The sequence below is a fragment of the Oryzias latipes genome, chromosome 3 (genome assembly GCF_053564925.1).
Source record: "Oryzias latipes strain Hd-rR chromosome 3, Olatipes_Hd-rR_3.1".
In the NCBI taxonomy this organism is placed as follows: domain Eukaryota; kingdom Metazoa; phylum Chordata; class Actinopteri; order Beloniformes; family Adrianichthyidae; genus Oryzias; species Oryzias latipes.
Genome location: NC_136239.1, coordinates 29,720,962 through 29,739,412, shown reverse-complemented (window position 1 = coordinate 29,739,412; position 18,451 = coordinate 29,720,962). Strand labels below are relative to the sequence as shown.

The following is an 18,451-nucleotide window of genomic DNA, read 5'->3' as shown; positions in this document are numbered from 1 at the left end:
GCATTCTCTACCAAAGACCAGTACCTGAGGTTTTTGTTATGGCCACACTCAAGGATTAGTATTTGGTCAATATAATTCCACAATATACCATTTTCTCAGAACTGTAAGCAAACGAAAAAGCCTAATTTTTTTTCAAAAACTGCCAGTGTGTTTTTTAATCTGGAGCGCCTTATATATGGATTCTTTTTAGTTTTGCTTACTGATGTCAAAGCTATTTTGAGAGCTACAGACCACATTCAAAATGTCACTTTGTTTTTTTGCATGTTGCAAACAAGATCGTCTGTTTTGCAGTGTAGATATACTAACATGGTTAATGTGTAGGTGTTGGGCTGTTTTTTACATGTTGGGAGTTTGCATAATCACAACTGTGTTTGCTTTAGCGGTATTGGTCTTTTTTTTTTGGGTTGCAAACAAAGTTGGGTGTTTTGTAACTGCTAATGCGGCTACCGTCAAATTGTGTCAAACAGTCTTTGTTACGGGTTACTAATGAGGTTAGTAGTTAGCATAGTCACATGTTTGTTTTAGTGGTATCAGTCTGTTTTTGTCCACATTGCAAACAAGGTTTTGTAAATATGCCACCGTGGCTAACAAGTAGCTTTGTCAGACTGTGTTTTTTACATGTTGCAAACAAGGTTGGGAGTCACTGCTCATAGCTAACATGTAGTTTGTCACAAACAAGTTCTAAAATTACTGTGAACACAGTTTATAAAGTCTGACTGATGTACGCCACAAATCTTTGACTGTTTTGTCTCGCTTAATGCGCCTCATAGTTTGTTGCATCTCATATATGACAAATCTTCCAAAATAGAACATTCATTGATGGTGCACCTTAAAATGCAGTGCTTTCTGTGGTGTCGAAAAATTTAATAGATTTCTTGCTTTGTTTATAAAATGACTTTGAGCCAACACAGTCAAATCTGCTTCGTTTCCTTAACTTATGTCCTAAAGAAGACATGTTAGTCCAGTATCACTGACCTCAGCAAGTCATGTAGTCTGCCTCAGGTGCACCAGCACCATGACTCAAAAACAAATACTTAAAAAGTAAAATTTAAATGAACCTTTTAGAATTAAACTTCATTTTTACATTTCAGGCTGAATTGTAATGTTTAAAAAGAGTCACATAAATCCTGCATAGGCAGCCCTAAATTCATTTAAGTGATCGAGCATAAGAATAAAAATGTAAAATGATTATAATATCAAGCATGCCCAGTTGTTGTCTCTTTTGATTGTTAAGCTGTGGATTTTTTTCTTCTACTGTCCCTATCACATGTATTAAAGCTATTGCTGTGTTATTCCACCCACAGAGATAAGGATCCATTAGCTGTGTATCTCCCTCTGATCCCTACTACTTAAAGACCCGACGGTGAACTCAATCTAATGCATTGGGTCAGCCACTTCACCATAACAACTTAGTCCACCCACAGCATGCCATTATCAGGGAACACATGAAGCAGAGAAGTGTGTTAATGCTGTGTCATGGGTGTGTGTGTTTGTGGGTGTGTGTGTGTGTGTGATAACTGGTTACTCAACATGTTTCTTCCATTCAGTCAGTGTGTATATAGAAAGTTTAGAGAAACATATTTGAACACTCATCTTAGAACTAGACTTTTATTAAACAATATAAAACAAATGAAACATATGCTTCCGTATAAGACACTTTTGAACCAAACTTTGGAATTTCATATCTGGGGACCTGAGTTATTTAAAAAAAAAAAGGCTGTTGAAAAGTGGTTTCCATTTTATTGCTACAATATGGCGTAATTTGTCTGAGCTGCATCTTGTTAATTACCTTCATTACTTTCAGTGTAATACTCCAGTTTTAGTTGTTGCTTGCCAAAATCTTCTTGTCATTATTCCAGTTTCATTGCTCAGGCTTTGCTTACTGTCATTATTTTGTGATTTGGGTTAATTGCAGCAATTTTTGTTTTGTTTCAGTTACCTGCGCCAGTTGAACGTTTGCTTATTCCTTACATATTGTTGGATACAATAGTGTTCTTTAAGCTCCTGGCATTTCTATTCTAATGCAGTGGGTTCCTTCAACTCACCATCAGCATTTTATCACAACAAAAGCCCTGAAAGGACAATTTGTGGATATGAAATTATTCTTTATGTCTTGAGGACCTGGAAGATTTCATTACTGATAGAGTCATAGCTCTTCTCTGTATCAAAATTTGACCATCACTTAGTAACTAAAGATCATGCATAATTCTAGCAGTATTTTTAAAAGTTCCAACAAAATAAATGAATTTTTTGAGGATGCCTTGTCAAAAACCAGATGTATATTGCTATACTTTGAACAAGCTCAAACACCCTTCTATTGTTACAAAGAAAGCCCTTCACAGCCAAACAGTGAACAGTTTGTTGCAGTTGCCATTAAAGATCTTGGCTCAACTACTTTTAAGGCTTAAGAAGCCCTTTTTAAATGGACTGCACAACTTTGGACATTTTTATCAAATCTTAAAATAGAGACTGTTCAGAAACAGCATTTTGTGTTAACTGAGAGCAACAGTATGCTTTATAAGAATAAAACAATGACATTTCAAACATTTTTAAAGTAATAAAAAAGTTATTTTCTCTTTAAGTATGTTTGTCAACTACTCAATAAAATATGTAATATTCCCTCCAGTCCTTCTGTAGTGTTTTTAATAAATATATATTAAAAAAAAAATAGTAAAAAAAATACGCCCCTCTCACCCTTCCACAGGTGGTTTCTCACCCAAGCTCTGGTCCTCAACCAGAGGCCTGGGAGCTTGAGGGTCAGGACCATAAATATTTGGACAGAGACACATTTTTCCTAAATTAGTTTCTGTACATTATCACAGTGAATTTTAAAGAAAACAACTCAGATGTCATTGAAGTTCAGACTTTCAGCTTTTATTCCATGGGTTGAACAAAAAGATTGCATAAAAATGTGAAAAACTAAAGCATTTTTTAAACGCAATCCCTTCATTTCATGGGCTCGTAAGTAATTGGAAAAATGAAATAACTGAAAACAAAATGGTCATTACTAATATTTGGTTGAAAAGCCTTTGTTGGCAATGACAGCCTGAAGTCTTGAACTCATGGACATCACCAGATGCTGGGTTTTCTCCTTCTGAATGCTCTGCCAGGCCTTTACTGAGCGGCTTTCAGTTGCTGTTTGTTTGTGGGCCTTTCTGTCTGAAGTTTAGTCTTCAACAAGTGAAATGCGTGCTCAATTGGGCTAAGATCAGGTGACTGACTTGGCCATTCAAGAATATTCCACTTCTTTGCTTTAATAAACTCCTGAGTTGCTTTGGCTGTATGTTTTGTATTATGAAACGCCACACAATCAGTTTGGCTGCATTCACCGGATCTGCGCAGACAGTTTGTCTCTGAACACCTCAGAATTCATTGGGCTGCTTCTGTCCTGTGTCACGTCATCAATAAACACTAGTGTCCCAGTGCCACTAGCAGCCATGCACGTCCAGGCCATCACACTGCCTCCACAGTGTTTTACTGATGATGTAGTGTGCTTTGGATCATGAGCTTCTCCACGCCTTCTCCATACTTTTCTCTTGCCATCATTCTGGTAGAGGTGGATTTTGGTTTCATCTGTCCAAAGAATGTTTTTCCACAACTGTGCTGGCTTTTTTAGATGCTTTTTAGCAAAGTCCAATCTAGCCTTACTATTCTTGAGGTTTATGAGTGGCTTGCATCTTGCAGTGTACCCTCTGTATCTACTTTCATGCAGTCTTCTTTTTATGGTAGACTTGGATATTGATACGCCTACCTCCTGGAGAGTGTTGTTCACTTGGTTGGCTGTTGTGAACGGGTTTCACCATGGAAATGATTCCAGGTCTTTTTGTGTTGCTGAGTTCACCAGTGCTTTCTTTCTTTCTCAGGATGTACCACACTGTTGATTTTGCCACTCCTAATACTGTAGAAATTTCGCGCATGTTTTTTTCCTGGTTTTGTCTGGTTAATGATGGCTCCTTTCACCTGCATGGAGTGCTCCTTTGACCGTATTTTGTCTGTTCACAGCAAAATCTTCAAAATACAAGCACGAGTCCTCTAATCAACTCCAGGCCTTTTATCTGCTTCACTTATAATGACATGCCAAGGGAATTGCCCACACCTGCCCATGCAATAGCATGGAAGTCAATTGTCCAATTACTTACGAGCCCATGAACTAACACATTTAAAAAATGTGTTAGTTTTTCACATTTTTATGCAATCTTTTTGTTAAAGCCATGGAATAAAAGCTGAAAGTCTGCACTTCAATGGCATCTGAGTTGTTTTCTTTAAAATTCACTGTGGTAATGTACAGAAACTAAATTAGAAAGACTGTGTCTCTGTCCAAATATTTATTGTCTGGACTGTATGTAAGGGTTAATGGCCAACGAAGTATGCATTTTCACTTTTTCACACACGTTGTGGAAGCCTTTGCTTCCGCTTATACCATGGTCACTTAGAAAAGAAATAAATATTATTTTAGTCCTTAATTCTTGTTTTTTTCCCCCCGATTTGGATCGCTTTTTTCACAAAAAGCGGACTATTTGTTATGTGGAGCGGTGCTTTGTCATGTTAACGTGTCAAGGCGCCACACCACCACTGGAGTCAAGATTCGGTGATATAAAGCGATATATATGTATGCTGATCGTCACGATGGGTTGAATAAAGCATCAGTTCACAGAGAAAGTTCACCTCTTACCGCTTGTTTTTTCCCAGATGATGAGCTAAAAGTTGTTTTGAAGAAACCGGCACAGTGATACAGAAGATTTAAGATAGGTAACCAGAACTTCTTTTTGGGGCGTGCGGTTATCACTGTGTGTTATCACTTTTTTTTTTTTTTTTTTTAAAAAGTGTGTTATCACTTTTTAATGCACACCCAGCAGCCAATCGGAATCGAGTATTCACCCAGACCATATATATGTCACACACAGACACACGTACATATATATATATATATATATATATATATATATATATATATATATATATATATATATATATATATATATATATATATATATTATGGATCTTTAACCTTTAACATAGGTTAATTGGCAACTCTAAATTGTCCATAGGTGTGAGTGTGAGAGTGAATGCGCGTGTGATTATGGACATTCTACCCTGGGACAGACTGGCGACCTGTCCAGGGCATCCCCTGCCTGCGCCCACAAGTGGCCGGGATAGGCTCCGGTAGCCCCATGACCCCAAAAGGGACTAAACGGAATAGAAAATGAATGAATGAAAAAAACTGAAAAAAGGATCTTTAACACAAACGATTGCATCAAATCTGCACACTTGGAGCTCCTTGTACCTCCCCAAAAGAGTTCTGTACACAGTGCACTTTACTTCTTTACTTTTGCTCCTGTACTCTGACACTCACATGAGGAGAGCTGGATCTCAACTGTGTTTTCCCCTTTTACACAAATTCAGATTTTGCCAGTTTGAATTGATCATTTTTATTTATAGGGCCATGGTGAGTCCTGCCTGCAGCTGCCAAGAATTTGGTGCATCTCCAATTTCTTTGCCAGTTCCTCATAGCAGCCACGACCCAGTCCAAGAGCATGCTTGGCAAGAAGCTTGGAATCAAATCCAGCCTCTTTCACCAGGTCCTGTGCCACTAAAGCCTGTTAAGTTCCCCTGCTTCCTGCCAGTTCTTCTGGTTTCTTGTTAAATGCATCAACACTCATTGTCAGTGGTGCAAGCAATGTTGACTAACTTATTTTTTAAAACTTATTTAAACTTATTTTCTCATCTAACAATACAAAGTGTATTAAATGTTGATGCATTTATCTTATTTTGACAAAAGAGTAATGTACTTAATAACTTAATTCTCCCAGCTGCTGAATTAGAAAAACTTCTATTGAGACTAGGGGAAAATGTTTTATGTAATAGAAGGGCCTTTTTATGAAGTAGCAGGAGAGTTGTCTTATGATTCCAAAAAAAGAAAGGTCATAGGTTTCACTTCTTAATTGTTTTTCAATAGTTTGCCTCTCCACGTTTTAAAGAATTGGTCTAGCACCCCAGCATGTTTATTTAAGTCCAGTCGTATTGATGTTCTCACTGTTTTTAAAGTGTTGTCAATTGCACTATCCCAAACAGCTCAGCATGCATTTCTCCCCTGTTTGACCTGCGTGCAGCAGTTCTTCACTCCAGTCCTGGAGAGAGTTGGGGTCAGTTTAAGCATCATGGCTGAGAGCCAGCATTTGGCCTTAAGGCTATGCGAAACAAAATACCTGCTGCTTAGAACAGGAGGAAGGGGAATGGGGAAACTCAACGGGATAGTATTCTTGATACTTGGTCACTATTAAAGACAAAGAGGAAGCAAAGGCAATTTCATAAGGTTTAGATTTTATTTTAACTTTTTTTGTTTAAACAGTAAAAAAAAGTGATGATTGGTTTCTCATTTATCGTGGATCATCTTTTGTGGTCACACTGTTTCGTGGATTTTTTTTCATGCAATTTTGCATGTTTTATTAAATTAAACAGGACACTGTGTTCCGCATCCTGATTAGCTGGAGACCTTGTCAACCGACCTACTGCATGCTGTGTCTCCTGTACAGTCATGTGGAGCTCTCCAAATCTGCTTAAATTGTCAGTTTATCTTTGTTTACAGCCTTAAGATATAATGCAACTTTGTGAATTTGACCTAGTGCGGGTGATTTTTAAAACATATCTCCTGCAATAAAGGAACACTGTACAGGTTTTTGAGTACATTTTACTGAATCAGACATTTTATCTTACTCGACTCAAATGAAGATTTGAAAGATAATTGATACTTTATTGATCCCTCAATGGAGAAATTCTTCTCCGCATTTTGACCCATCCCCTGGGGGAGCGGTGAGCTGCAGCCTAACCGCGCTCGGGAGGCGGTAGCTTTAAGGGCCTTACCTAAGGACCCTCACTGGCTGATGTTCATTGCTCGCCATTGATATGGTAAATGACCCAGTACCATTGTTTATCCCCTTCCGGGAATCGAACCCTGGATTCCTGCACGTTCCCAAAGGATTATGGGAACAAGTGTTTTACTTTGTGGTTTAATTTTACATAACACGGCTTGTGGTATTTTTCTTTGTAAATCAAGCAAAACCTATTAGCAAAACTGACATGTATTGTTATATCGTCATAGTTATTGTTCCATAGTTTTGTGTTTTTTCCAAATTAGGACTAAATTAGCACATATACCCAAGTATATAGTCACAGATACACCTTTATTTATTTAAAGCACTGCTCAGAATTCTTATCTCTCCTCGTACAGCTTTAGAACACTTTTACTGATTTACTAGTATATCGGCTAGCTGACTCACTACTCCACCTCGCACATTGTCATGCGGTATATAACATTTGACATCAAAGCTACTGCAGAACACAATCATTTAAATCGAGGGCTTTTAACACCAAACTTTGCTCCAATTCAGCCAAACAAACATTTGCACAAATGCGTAGGAATAATTGTGTTAAATATTGAATAAAAGAAAAGCTTAGTTCATGTCATATGCATAGTTTGTCAGTTAGAAGAGATGTGTCAATTGTTTTCTGGTCAGCAATAAATGTAAAGGACTTTTATGGTGGGTGGGAAACTGATGACATAGGTAACAGGCAGGAATAGGGGTTTGGACTAAAAGGCTCTGGCTCACATTCATGCACTATTTCAATACATTTACAGTATGTCAGCTGGATCAGCAAGTTACTGAAGTGTGGCTCAGAGGAATCCAGCTGCTCTGGCTGCAGGTTCAAGTCTTTGACAGTCTTGATAGGTCGATCCACACACATACACAATCGGTGTCTTTGTTTGTGATACAGTGACACGAAACTAAAAAGCGAAGGAGTAAAAAAGATACACAGGAGAGTGACAGAGTGAAGTATTTCAAGGGTATGATGGATGGATGTGTTCAATCACACGCAAGTCCATCTTCAACCTGTGTATGTGTGTGCCTGTGCGATCTACCACATATGTATGTGTGATATTGAGAAACCCAGAGGCTTTCATGATTTTTCTCCAGTGTTCTTAGTTTTCTTTTTCCATCAAACTGTCATCAAAAAACACAACACGATAAAAATAAAAATAAACTGTCAATGTGGGTAAGAGGCAAAGAGCCGTTGTGCAATAAAGATGCAACTCAGGTCTTTTCCCAGTTGCTGATTCATGCAGATGCCACAGAGGCGTAAACCCAGCCTTTTATGACCTTAGGTGCCAACTGTTACAGTGCTAAACAGGAGGGATGTTACCAGTAAGACTCCTCATGATGAAAACATTTTAAACATGAGGCTGAAAAATATAACATCTTTCATAGCAATGATAACTGGCAAAAAGATTGCAGGTGTGCTTACAGGCCCAGATACTTTTAAGTGGTATCTCTTTTGCAATGGTTAAACAGTTTTAATAACTGCAAGCAGCAATCAGCATTTGAAAATACTTCCAAATATAGCAGCATCAGAGAACTTACGAGCGAGAAAAAGTTGGAGATAAACTCAAAATCCTGAATAGACGCATTTCATTGTTTCCTGTTATGTTTTAACTATTTAAACTATTATTTTTCTTGAGGCATTTATAAGCTGGGTAACATATTCTATATTATTGCTAAATAAAAATATTTGTTGCTCAACTGTGTTTCACTTTCTAAAAATCTCTGTTGTACAAATGCAGCATTTAAAATAAATCAACCAGGAAATCAAGTCAATAATTGTCTTGTAACAGAACATTGTAACAATATGGGCTGTTACTGAAATTCAACACAGATGTTGGATCTTAGTCTTTTAGTAAACATTTTCTAGATTTACAAAGACCCACTAAAGCTTCTTTTGACCTCTGTTCTTCTTCTTCAGTGGTATCTTTAAAGCGAAGATTGCATCTGTTGTTCTCTTTCTTGGAATGAAACCATACTTTTGCTCACAAATACAAACTTACCACATCCTATCTTCCACAACCTTTCCCCATAACTTTATTGAGTGACTCATCACCTTTCCTTTACTGTACTTTCTACAACAGGTCTCCCTCTTTGTCAAACATTGGCACCACCACACTTTTCTTCTATTCCTCAGGCATCCTCTCACTCTCCAACGGCCCATTAAGAAACTCCCCAGTTTCCCTGATCATTTTAGTTTTAGATGTGCGGTCATTTGGGAGAAAATCCTTTTTTCTGTTCCCCCCTAAAGCCACATCCCACTCCTCCCCATTTTAACTTTCACCACTTGGTCCTCTGCTTTGACCTCTTCACCTTCCTCACCACCAGAGTCATTCTATACACCACCACCTGTAACTACAGGCTACATTCTCCACAAGGGGTGTGTAGTGGCAAGATTCTGGCAATACAATATGTATCGCCATACGCATCTCACGATACTACATGTATCACGATACATCTCAGCTGCGCTGCTTCACACATTCTCATCTGAAGCCTGCTACAAAGCGTCACAATCCACGTTTTTAATATTGTACTGGCAGCAACAGGGCACAGAGTTTTGGTCTGGTACCCATCCCAAGCAAAGACTAAGTAGTACATGTCTCATGACAACAAAAACTGCAAGGCTGACTGAACATTTAGCATTTAACAAAAGCTGATTCTTCTGAGATCTTGTTGTTTTGGTGCGGTGTAGAGCTGCTCAAAGAGGCTCAGAGTGCTGTGCCGCCAACTAGCAGCCAGGGGTTTAAGTGGAAACATTCTGAAGTGGCAGACATCAAGATCTTTGACCACTCCTTGCACGTTATTCCTTTTGCAAGGTATATATTAGTAATTATTAGCACAGATACGGCACTGACTCCCTGGAAACTGTGCATTGCAATGGCCCAAGCTTTCTCATTTCATTCCATTGCAATGACATGAACAGAAAGTTGTGCACACTAAAATCTTCATTTTAACACTGTTGTTTGCACAAGCATTCAAATACCGGTACTTTAAAACTGGAAGACAAAAGTAAGTGCCATCTAAGTGCTTGTGCACATGGCTTTGTTTCATCAGTAAATAAAATAAAAATGACATGTGTGTCAATAATTACCCTAGCCCAAAATCATTTGCTGTTTTCCTGTACTTTAGTACTAGTAGTTGTTTTTGAATATTGATGGGACAAACAGTTGTTTACCTGCTTTTACCCACCTTTGTTTCAGCTAATTTGTCAAGCTGAGTGTAGACTATTCGTGAGGTCAAAATGTCGGAAGGTTTAGAACTAGCAAAAACAAAACCACGACCAGACAGAGACAGCCCAATTTCAAACTTAGCCCAAACAAGTTACCTTAACGCCTAATGAAAAACACTGCAGAGCTGACAATACGATATCTATTCAGAAAAATGCTAATGAATCAAACACATGTAGAGAAGCATAAAAATGAATTGTAATAGGTAAAAAAAACTCCATCATAATTCTACAGTATTTATCTGATATTAAAGATCGATTATTCTTTAAAGATAGTATTTAAAAATACCACTCTCTCAAATATGTTTGATTTAGTTTCTCTCAAGTGTTGTATTTGAGACAAGACGTCAATTACATGTATGGATGAGCTCTGACATCTTCATTATGATTATAAATGCAGCATGCACCCAACAATTAAGGAAATCTACAACTCATAACTAAAAGGTGACATTTTTACAAATCAGTTATTGCCTACAAATTCAAATCTGGGAACTGTGGAGGGTGAAGGATGTTTGGAAATCAATCAAATAGAAGAGAGCTTTCCGAAAACAAAGGCGACACATCAGTTGTAAGTGTGAATCCCCAAACAGTGAAGTAACAGATGCCTACAGCAGAGTAAAAAGGGATTTCAAAGCATAATAGTAAGTTCTGGTACAAACCATACAGATCCACTCACGATTGCATGTAATCTGTAAATATTAATTGATACACTGATTTAAGAAAAAAAAGACATAGTGCCAAATGAATGAACACCAGCTTACATATATATATATATAAAAAAACTCCAGTCAAGATGTAATTAAAATGTGAGTATAAGCATACATCTGTTTAGATCTACACCACAGAGCACTGCCCTCAATGAACTGATCTGTCCTGCTGCATTTCCCTCAGTGTCTACATGCCTCCCCGAGGACCCCTACATCATTTTGCATGTGCTAAAAAGATAGAGTGTCAAGGCGTTAAAAGGATGAGATGTTAAAAAAGTTGCAGAAATAGATGGGTTGTGAAATTGAGATGGTATTACATCTGAATGTTCTAGTACTCTATTTAATACTTGAGAGGACTCGAGAGATTTGCTGTTTTTCTTTCATTTGCATTTAATTTCTCGGTTTGCATCCATAACTTCTTCCCCGGCCTCTCTTCTTTCCTGTTTTTGGTATTTGTGACTTCTTTGTGATTTCTACTGAATACATAAGAATGTGTGCAGGTGAACACCCAGAGATGAAATGACAGAGATTAGGAAACACATCTTGATGCAATTTGACATCCTTAATCTGCAAGAAATGGTGGCAAAAATGGCATGAAAAGTGGAAAAGTAAAAAACTAAACTTTAAAGGCAGAAAGTGAATTGCTTATAATTCTGAACACAAAGTAGTTAGTAGACGAAACAGTAATTAATAAAGAGGAATAATAGTTGTTGACTTGACTTCACACTCATGCCTTCAGTAAATATTTCTGCACAATCGCGTCTTAAGTTGCAGATTCTGAGTGCAAGGCTAATTTAACACCTTCACAAGGCTGTGAAAATCCCAGTCACATCAAATTAAAGATGCTCAGCCAAGGACAGGCACAACAAATCATAGTAAGAAACATAAAAGCTGAAAAAACTCATTTTTGTCACATCATTTAGAATTAAACAAAATTTTCCGTCAGGCAGATTTTTTAAGCAATAAATTGTTGTTTGAAATGTTCAACGTAGTTTCAGATTTTGGTGCAAAGGAGCAGAACGTCTTAACTGTCCGCTCTACTTTCTGTTCATGGAAGATGAAGATAAAGCCTAGAAATGACAGAGAAAAGATTTTCATTGTTTAAGTGGTGACATTTATTATTTAATACATTCATCTATTTTATATTTAAGTACCGTAATTCAAACCGGCACGAAAACACTATTTAAATAACTATTATTTATGCACATCTAGTAAAAAAAAAGGAGGTCTTCCCACATATTGCCAGTTTATAGTGATTCAAAACACATGCTTGAGTCCTCCAAAGCCCCAAATCCCTATCTTTACTAAGCATGCATGATTTACCACACAACACACACACACATGCATTCATGGTGTGTTTGCTCTTGTCTTTAAAATCCATGAGGGAGACCATTCAAGGTGATTCTTTCAAAGCCAAGACTAGTGACCGGTGCTTTCCTTGTGTCATGCCCTTTGCTTCCTCTGCCACTCCCTAGTCAGGATTACTCCTTCCATGCATGTGAGTGCCCCTCAATTGCAGGAGAGGAGACAGGTGAGGCACACAGGTCAACGGCTGCAGTGATCCGTCTTTACAATGAAGATTAGGTTCATTTCAGTTACTGTCAGATCACAGACTGCAGTAAATATTGTGATTGAGCCAAGTTTATTTTTCTTTACCATTGGGAGGTGCAGTTTTCTTCAAGTTTGTACTTCCAGACTTATGCATCAATCTTCTGTTATGATTTTCACCAACTCTGAAACCCCTGAGTGTTTTAGATTTTCTTCAAGAGGATGTCTTAGTTAGCTGTCTGTCTGTTTACTTCAACAGCAGCTGTTTTGTCTAAAAGAAAAAACCCTATTTTAAATCTGTAGAATACACAACCTGAGTAGTTTTTATATTACCTTGCGTACATTTAGCCAGTACCCGACGATGCGTTCTGTGGCTTGAGGATCTTTTTGTGTCCACTGCAGGTTGTAGGAATAATTATTTCCCTTCAGAATACGCACCGGGTTAGGTGTGTCAAAGTAGAATTCAGCATTGTAGGGTTTAGCTGTTGGACACAAAGAAAATAAAGAACATTCTTTATTGTTTTCATTAAATCAATGATTGATGTTGAATAGAAAGTGACAGACACGTAAAATTCACTCACAAGAAACATTAAAGGTGCACGAGGATGTTCCTGCACTGTTGCTAACTCTGCATTCATACGTGTCACTATTGTTGGGTTCCAGTTTGAATTTCAGCTCTGGTGATTCCTTCAGACCCGGCAAGGACATTCGTATGAAGTTTCCGTTTCGTAACCATCGGATTTCTGTCAGGCGTGTAGGGTTTGCTCGCTGAACTGTACACTTCAGGGTGACTGTCTGAGAGGTCCGAGAACGCACATCCTGAAAGACCGGGTCCAGAATGGGAGGGTCTGTGGACGCATCAGATATCATTCTGTTAGTTTTTAAATTCTGTCTCAGTGGCAGTTCAAAGTTCAAAGTGGTGACTCTTATAAAACACAACATATTTGAAAATAATGTAGACAGGTTGTGTTTGCAAAAAATACTTTAACTCACAAGTTAAAGTCTGTTCAATTACTTCATTTCCTGTTGTTGTTTTTTTGTGTGTTGTTTCATCAGATGATTTTAACACACTACACAGAAACATGTTCAAATCGCCATGGACAGATGAGAGAAAAATCAGACTTTCCAAACTATAATCTCTTAACTAGTTAACTTATTAACCCATTAAAAGTGAATGGTGACTTTGGAGGTTAATGGCTGGCTAACTGCTGCTGTTCTCGGGTCAGCCAAGACACAACTCAACCAAATTACTCTGAAACAAATCCCAGGCCAGCTAGAATGCTGTTGGCTAACCATCTACGAAATCCAATTGCTAATTGTGGTACATGTGAACTGTGATAAGTTTTGGTGCTAAAACCCCTGAAGGTGGAGACATCTCAGTGGAGCACTTTATGAGTCCAAGTTACCCCCTGTAAATATGTCATTTGCTTTCATTTGAGTATTTTGTGTAGGTACGCTGCAGGATGGTTGAAAAAAAAGAAGACAAAGATGACCATGTTTACTAAAAGGCAGAGAGGAAAAGGTCATTTTAACTCTTTTTTTGTAAATTTTATTTATCTTAACTTGTCTTTTTTAAACTTATAGTATTGAGACTATTGATAAATGAACCAAGTTATTGTCATTATGTTGCTTCTTTCTCAAGCATTTGTACTTGGACAGCATCTAAGTTCTTTTCAGACGGGGAGACACGTGTGATCTAAAAACTGCGAAGCGCTGTTGCCACCAGCACATGCTTCTGTGCCATTTGTTTTTTTGCCTCCTCCTCTTATGCTTTTTATTTGTTAACAAGTGTAAAAGACATTGAAGTTTTAAGAAATATGATATCAACAGTTGTATAATAAAATGAAAAAAAAAATCAACTTAACTTTGGAGTTCAAGATTGGGCCAATATATATATATATATATATATATATATACACATATACATCAACTGTGACAACTCTTCCTTCACTTGTCCTTCACTTATTGTTCAATTTTTATCTTTAAACCTCCAATAAAATAGCTCCAAAGATGGATTTTAAACATTTTTTTTTAATATGCAAGGCTTTTATAAAGAATACATTTTGGGCACTACAAACTAAAGCAATTTAAAACCTCCTTGCCTAATGCAGCATGAACAAGTAAAGCGTTCAGAGGTAAAAAAACAAAAACAAAAAAAAACAGCTCTCTGTCAAGACAGCAGCTTCAAAGCTCATTCGATAATCTATCCAAATAAATTTACTGTATGTTTCAGAAATGCATAATGTTCCAAAAATACATCAACTTATTGTGACTAAAACTCCTACTTTTTTTCCAAATATTTTTCATAGACCGGTAAACATAGTCAGACCAAATTTCTGTTAGAAATCAGTTTATCATTCTGTGCTTGCACTGCAGTCCAGGGAACATGAGCGAGCACCTGAATGCTAAAAAGACTGGAAACCACCCCAGCATTTACCTTCTGGCATTCTGAGCTGCCTGTTTGTGTTTTCAGAGAAGATGCTTAGTGTTTTGGAAAGAAAATTCCAACATCTTGCCTTTGTCTTGTTTTTATAATCGTTTATTTATATTCTGCTCAGTACCATGCCATCATGATCCCCCAGAACCCCTTATACATGCTTATTGCAGAGTTAAAGCTGTGTGACAGAGGTTGAATGATGCAAAAGTGGTCAAAAGAGTAGTTCGATGGTCTGATTAGTGTATGGTCACATACTCCTGTTCCTATTTATAGACTAATAGATGCATATAAGTGAGTAAAACCAAATGACACGAGTGAGAAAAAACAATCTGTCAGGTAGGGATAACAGAAATAAAGAAAAGGCTGGAAAAGAGGAGAGGGAAGTTGTGAGCTTGTGTGTGAGCAGTTTATTAAATATTTTCATTCCCACTCAAATTTGGTAGACAAATTATTTTTTCTCCACAGCACACTGGCTCTCATGTTTACACTCCAAATAACAAAAGTGACTTGGCTGTGTTACTTTATTTTCTAACTTTTCAGCTTCTCCCGGGCTTTGCTTTTGCATTCATTTCCTCCTCATTAGGGACTCGCAGCACAATGCCGCAATGTTTCATAGACAGCAAAGCGTAATCCATGTAAGCATACTGTTGCTATCTGTCTTATTGGATATGAAATGGATTCCATCCAGGAATGCAACACTGATCAAGCCAAGCGCTTACAGTACACACAGAGAAAATCAATTTGCATGAGACAGAGAACAGGGGGCGGTGAGGTGGGGAGTTAAGCAGGATGTGGAGAGAGAAACAGCTCTTTAGCAAGACGACAATGAGGAAGACAAATGATGGAGAAAGTGCGGAGCGAAAGAGCAGAAAGGTCTGTGTGGTAGGTTGGGAATGGATGACAGAATGAAAAAGAGGACGACAAAACAGAGGAAGAGAGATCTTGGATGGAGGCCAGCACTGATCTGGTTGATGACGTTGATGATGAGGATGACAAGAAACACAGAAGAGAAAGGGACTAAAGCTGGAAGTGTCAAAAAGTGCAGCTTTGTCTAACAGCCTGAGACCCACTCCAATGAAAATAGTGTTAAGTTTTTTTTTAACATGTTCTTGTAGCATTTTTCTCATGATGGAGGACATATATATAAAAAAATACAATTAAAAATTGCCATCGGAAAAAGCTTGCAGTTGTTATGAATACATCTACAATTAGCTGGCCACAAGCTCCCTGCTCTGCTCCATTCTGATGCATCCACTTGTAGAAAATATAGATCCATGTCCGGCTTTGTTTTCCTCGTTTGAGCTGGCATCTGGCTCCAAAGTCTGTGGCTGGATAACTCTGATATTGCTCGCCATTTTTGTTGCACCGCTAATGTGAGATTGGGGTTGGGAGGAGCTGTAAACTAGCAAGAGAGCGTGTCGACAAAGGGATACTGGGAAATGAAAGGGACTCACTTGTGCCAGCTGCCCCCCACACATACACACACAACTCTGAGGCAAATTTCAAATGAATGGGCTACTGTCGCTCTGCAGCAACTATGTTCTAGCAAATGACATATTTTTCTGCCAGAAAACAGCATAATTGTTATCAAAAGCCTACTGGGAATACTTTTAAAATAGGTCAAAAGATGATAAGAGTGGGACTTTAATGAAAATAGAGAACAGCTACCTCTTATAAAAAAAAAAAAAAACGCCCCTCTCACCCTCCGCGGGTGGTTTCTCCTCCAAGCTCGGGTCCTCTACCAGAGGCCTGGGAGCTTGATGGTCCTGCGCAGTATCTTAGCTGTTCCAAGCACTGCGCTTTTCTGGACTGAGAGGTCTGAGGTCTTTCCAGGTATCTGTTGTAGCCACTCCTCCAGCTTGGGGGTTACTGCCCCAAGTGCTCCAATTACCACAGGCACCACTGTCACCTTCACTTTCCAGGCTTTCTCCAGTTCTTCTCTGAGTCCCTGGTATTTCTCCAGTTTCTCATGTTCCTTCTTCCTGATGTTCCCATCGCTTGGCACTGCCACATCCACCACAACGGCTTTCCTCTGTTCTTTATCCACCACTACAATGTCTGGTTGGTTCGCCATTACCATCCTATCAGTCTGGATCTGGAAGTCCCACAGGATCTTTGCCCTCTCATTCTCTACCTCCTTCTGAGGTGTTTCCCATTTTGACCTTGGGGTTTCCAGTTCATATTCTGCACACAAGTTCCTGTATATTATTCCAGCCACTTGATTGTGGCGCTCCATGTATGCTTTCCCTGCCAGCATCTTACACCCTGCAGTTATGTGCTGGATTGTTTCAGGCGCCTCTTTGCACAGCCTACACCTTGGGTCTTGCCTGGTGTGGTAGATCTGAGCCTCTATCGCTCTGTTGCTCAGGGCTTGTTCCTGGGCTGCCAGGATGAGCGCTTCGGTGCTGTCCTGTAGGCCAGCCCTTTCTAGCCATTGCTAGGACTTCTTGATATCAGCCACTTCAGTTATGGTCCGGTGGTACATCCCATGCAGGGGTTTGTCCTCCCATGAGGATCTGTCCTCCAGCACTGTATCCTCTGCCTGAGACATTCACTGAGCACACTGTCAGTTTGGGCCTTGAGCTTGATGTACTCATGGATCTTGGATGTTTCATCCTGGATAGTGGCTTCTACGCTCACTAGTCCTCGGCCTATATATGTGTATATATATATATATATATATATATATATATATATATACATATATAAATCTGAGTGAATAGAAGTGATCTTGTCATCTGAGTTAAAATTTTCTTTATGTTCATTTGCACATCACCGTTCCTTTTTTCGGTCCTTTGACCATCACTGAGCCAACTCTGATTTTAAAATTCTCTCCTATTCTCATTGTTTTTTTTAACTTGATTCCTACTTTTGTATGTTTCCCATTCCTCCTCTATAGGGCGGCCACCTGGTTCATTAATCAGAGAAGAACTACTGCGGACAGAAGTGTTCACAGAGTGTTGCCCCTCCAGAGTGCCTGCATTAACAACTAACTTTGTAAATACTTCCTACAGGTGAGAGGAGAGAAATGAGGGGACAGGAAAGAGGGTTTTCCCGTTTTTTTTGTCTGAATAAGGGCAAAAGTGTACAATGGTAAAATAAAGATGAATATTAACAAACTAAATAGACTGTTGGCATCAGTGTTTGTTGTTGGTTTGCCAGTTTACTTGCAGATTGCACAAAGCTTTTTTTGTTTAATGCTAATTAACAACAAGACAATTAAAATTAAGTGTTTAAACTAAATGATGAACAACAAACTATGAGGGATTTTGTTATGACAAATATCCACAAAATGTGTTTTTCCAAATAAAAACAAAATACTTTTTTAATTAATAAATAGTAATCAACCATTTGCTCACAATTAAGCTCTAATTTCTCAAACTATTTAAATCGGGACACTTCACATCAAACATTGCAGTCAAGTGTAAGTAAAATAAAAAAAGAACAAAATAATCATTTGAATTTTCTTTCCATTTTGCAATAACTCAGAGATGAACTGGATGTTTAAACACAAATGACCTAAGTTGCCTCCTTCCTGGAGGTGCCTTTACAATGTCCCATACTCTATGATGAGAGCTACAGGGTTGAAAAGTGAGCTGTCCAGTTTTTTTTCTTTTTTCTACTTTTCATTAATGTTTGACCTTTTTAGGGTTAATGT

At 38.3% G+C, this 18,451-nt stretch overlaps 1 protein-coding gene across 3 annotated transcripts in view; it reads right to left on the bottom strand.

Annotated features, from left to right (window-relative positions):
• The window catches only part of mdga1 (MAM domain containing glycosylphosphatidylinositol anchor 1), a 204,292-nt gene that overhangs the window by 31,220 nt on the left and 154,621 nt on the right, over positions 1-18,451 (bottom strand). For all 3 annotated transcript variants that reach the window (XM_078945266.1, XM_023953566.2, XM_023953565.2), the window contains 2 exons: positions 12,938-13,204; positions 12,690-12,838 (listed from right to left, as the gene is read on the bottom strand). In XM_078945266.1, coding sequence (XP_078801392.1) covers positions 12,690-12,838; positions 12,938-13,204 — 416 coding nt within the window. The remainder of the gene's footprint in view (positions 1-12,689; positions 12,839-12,937; positions 13,205-18,451) is intronic.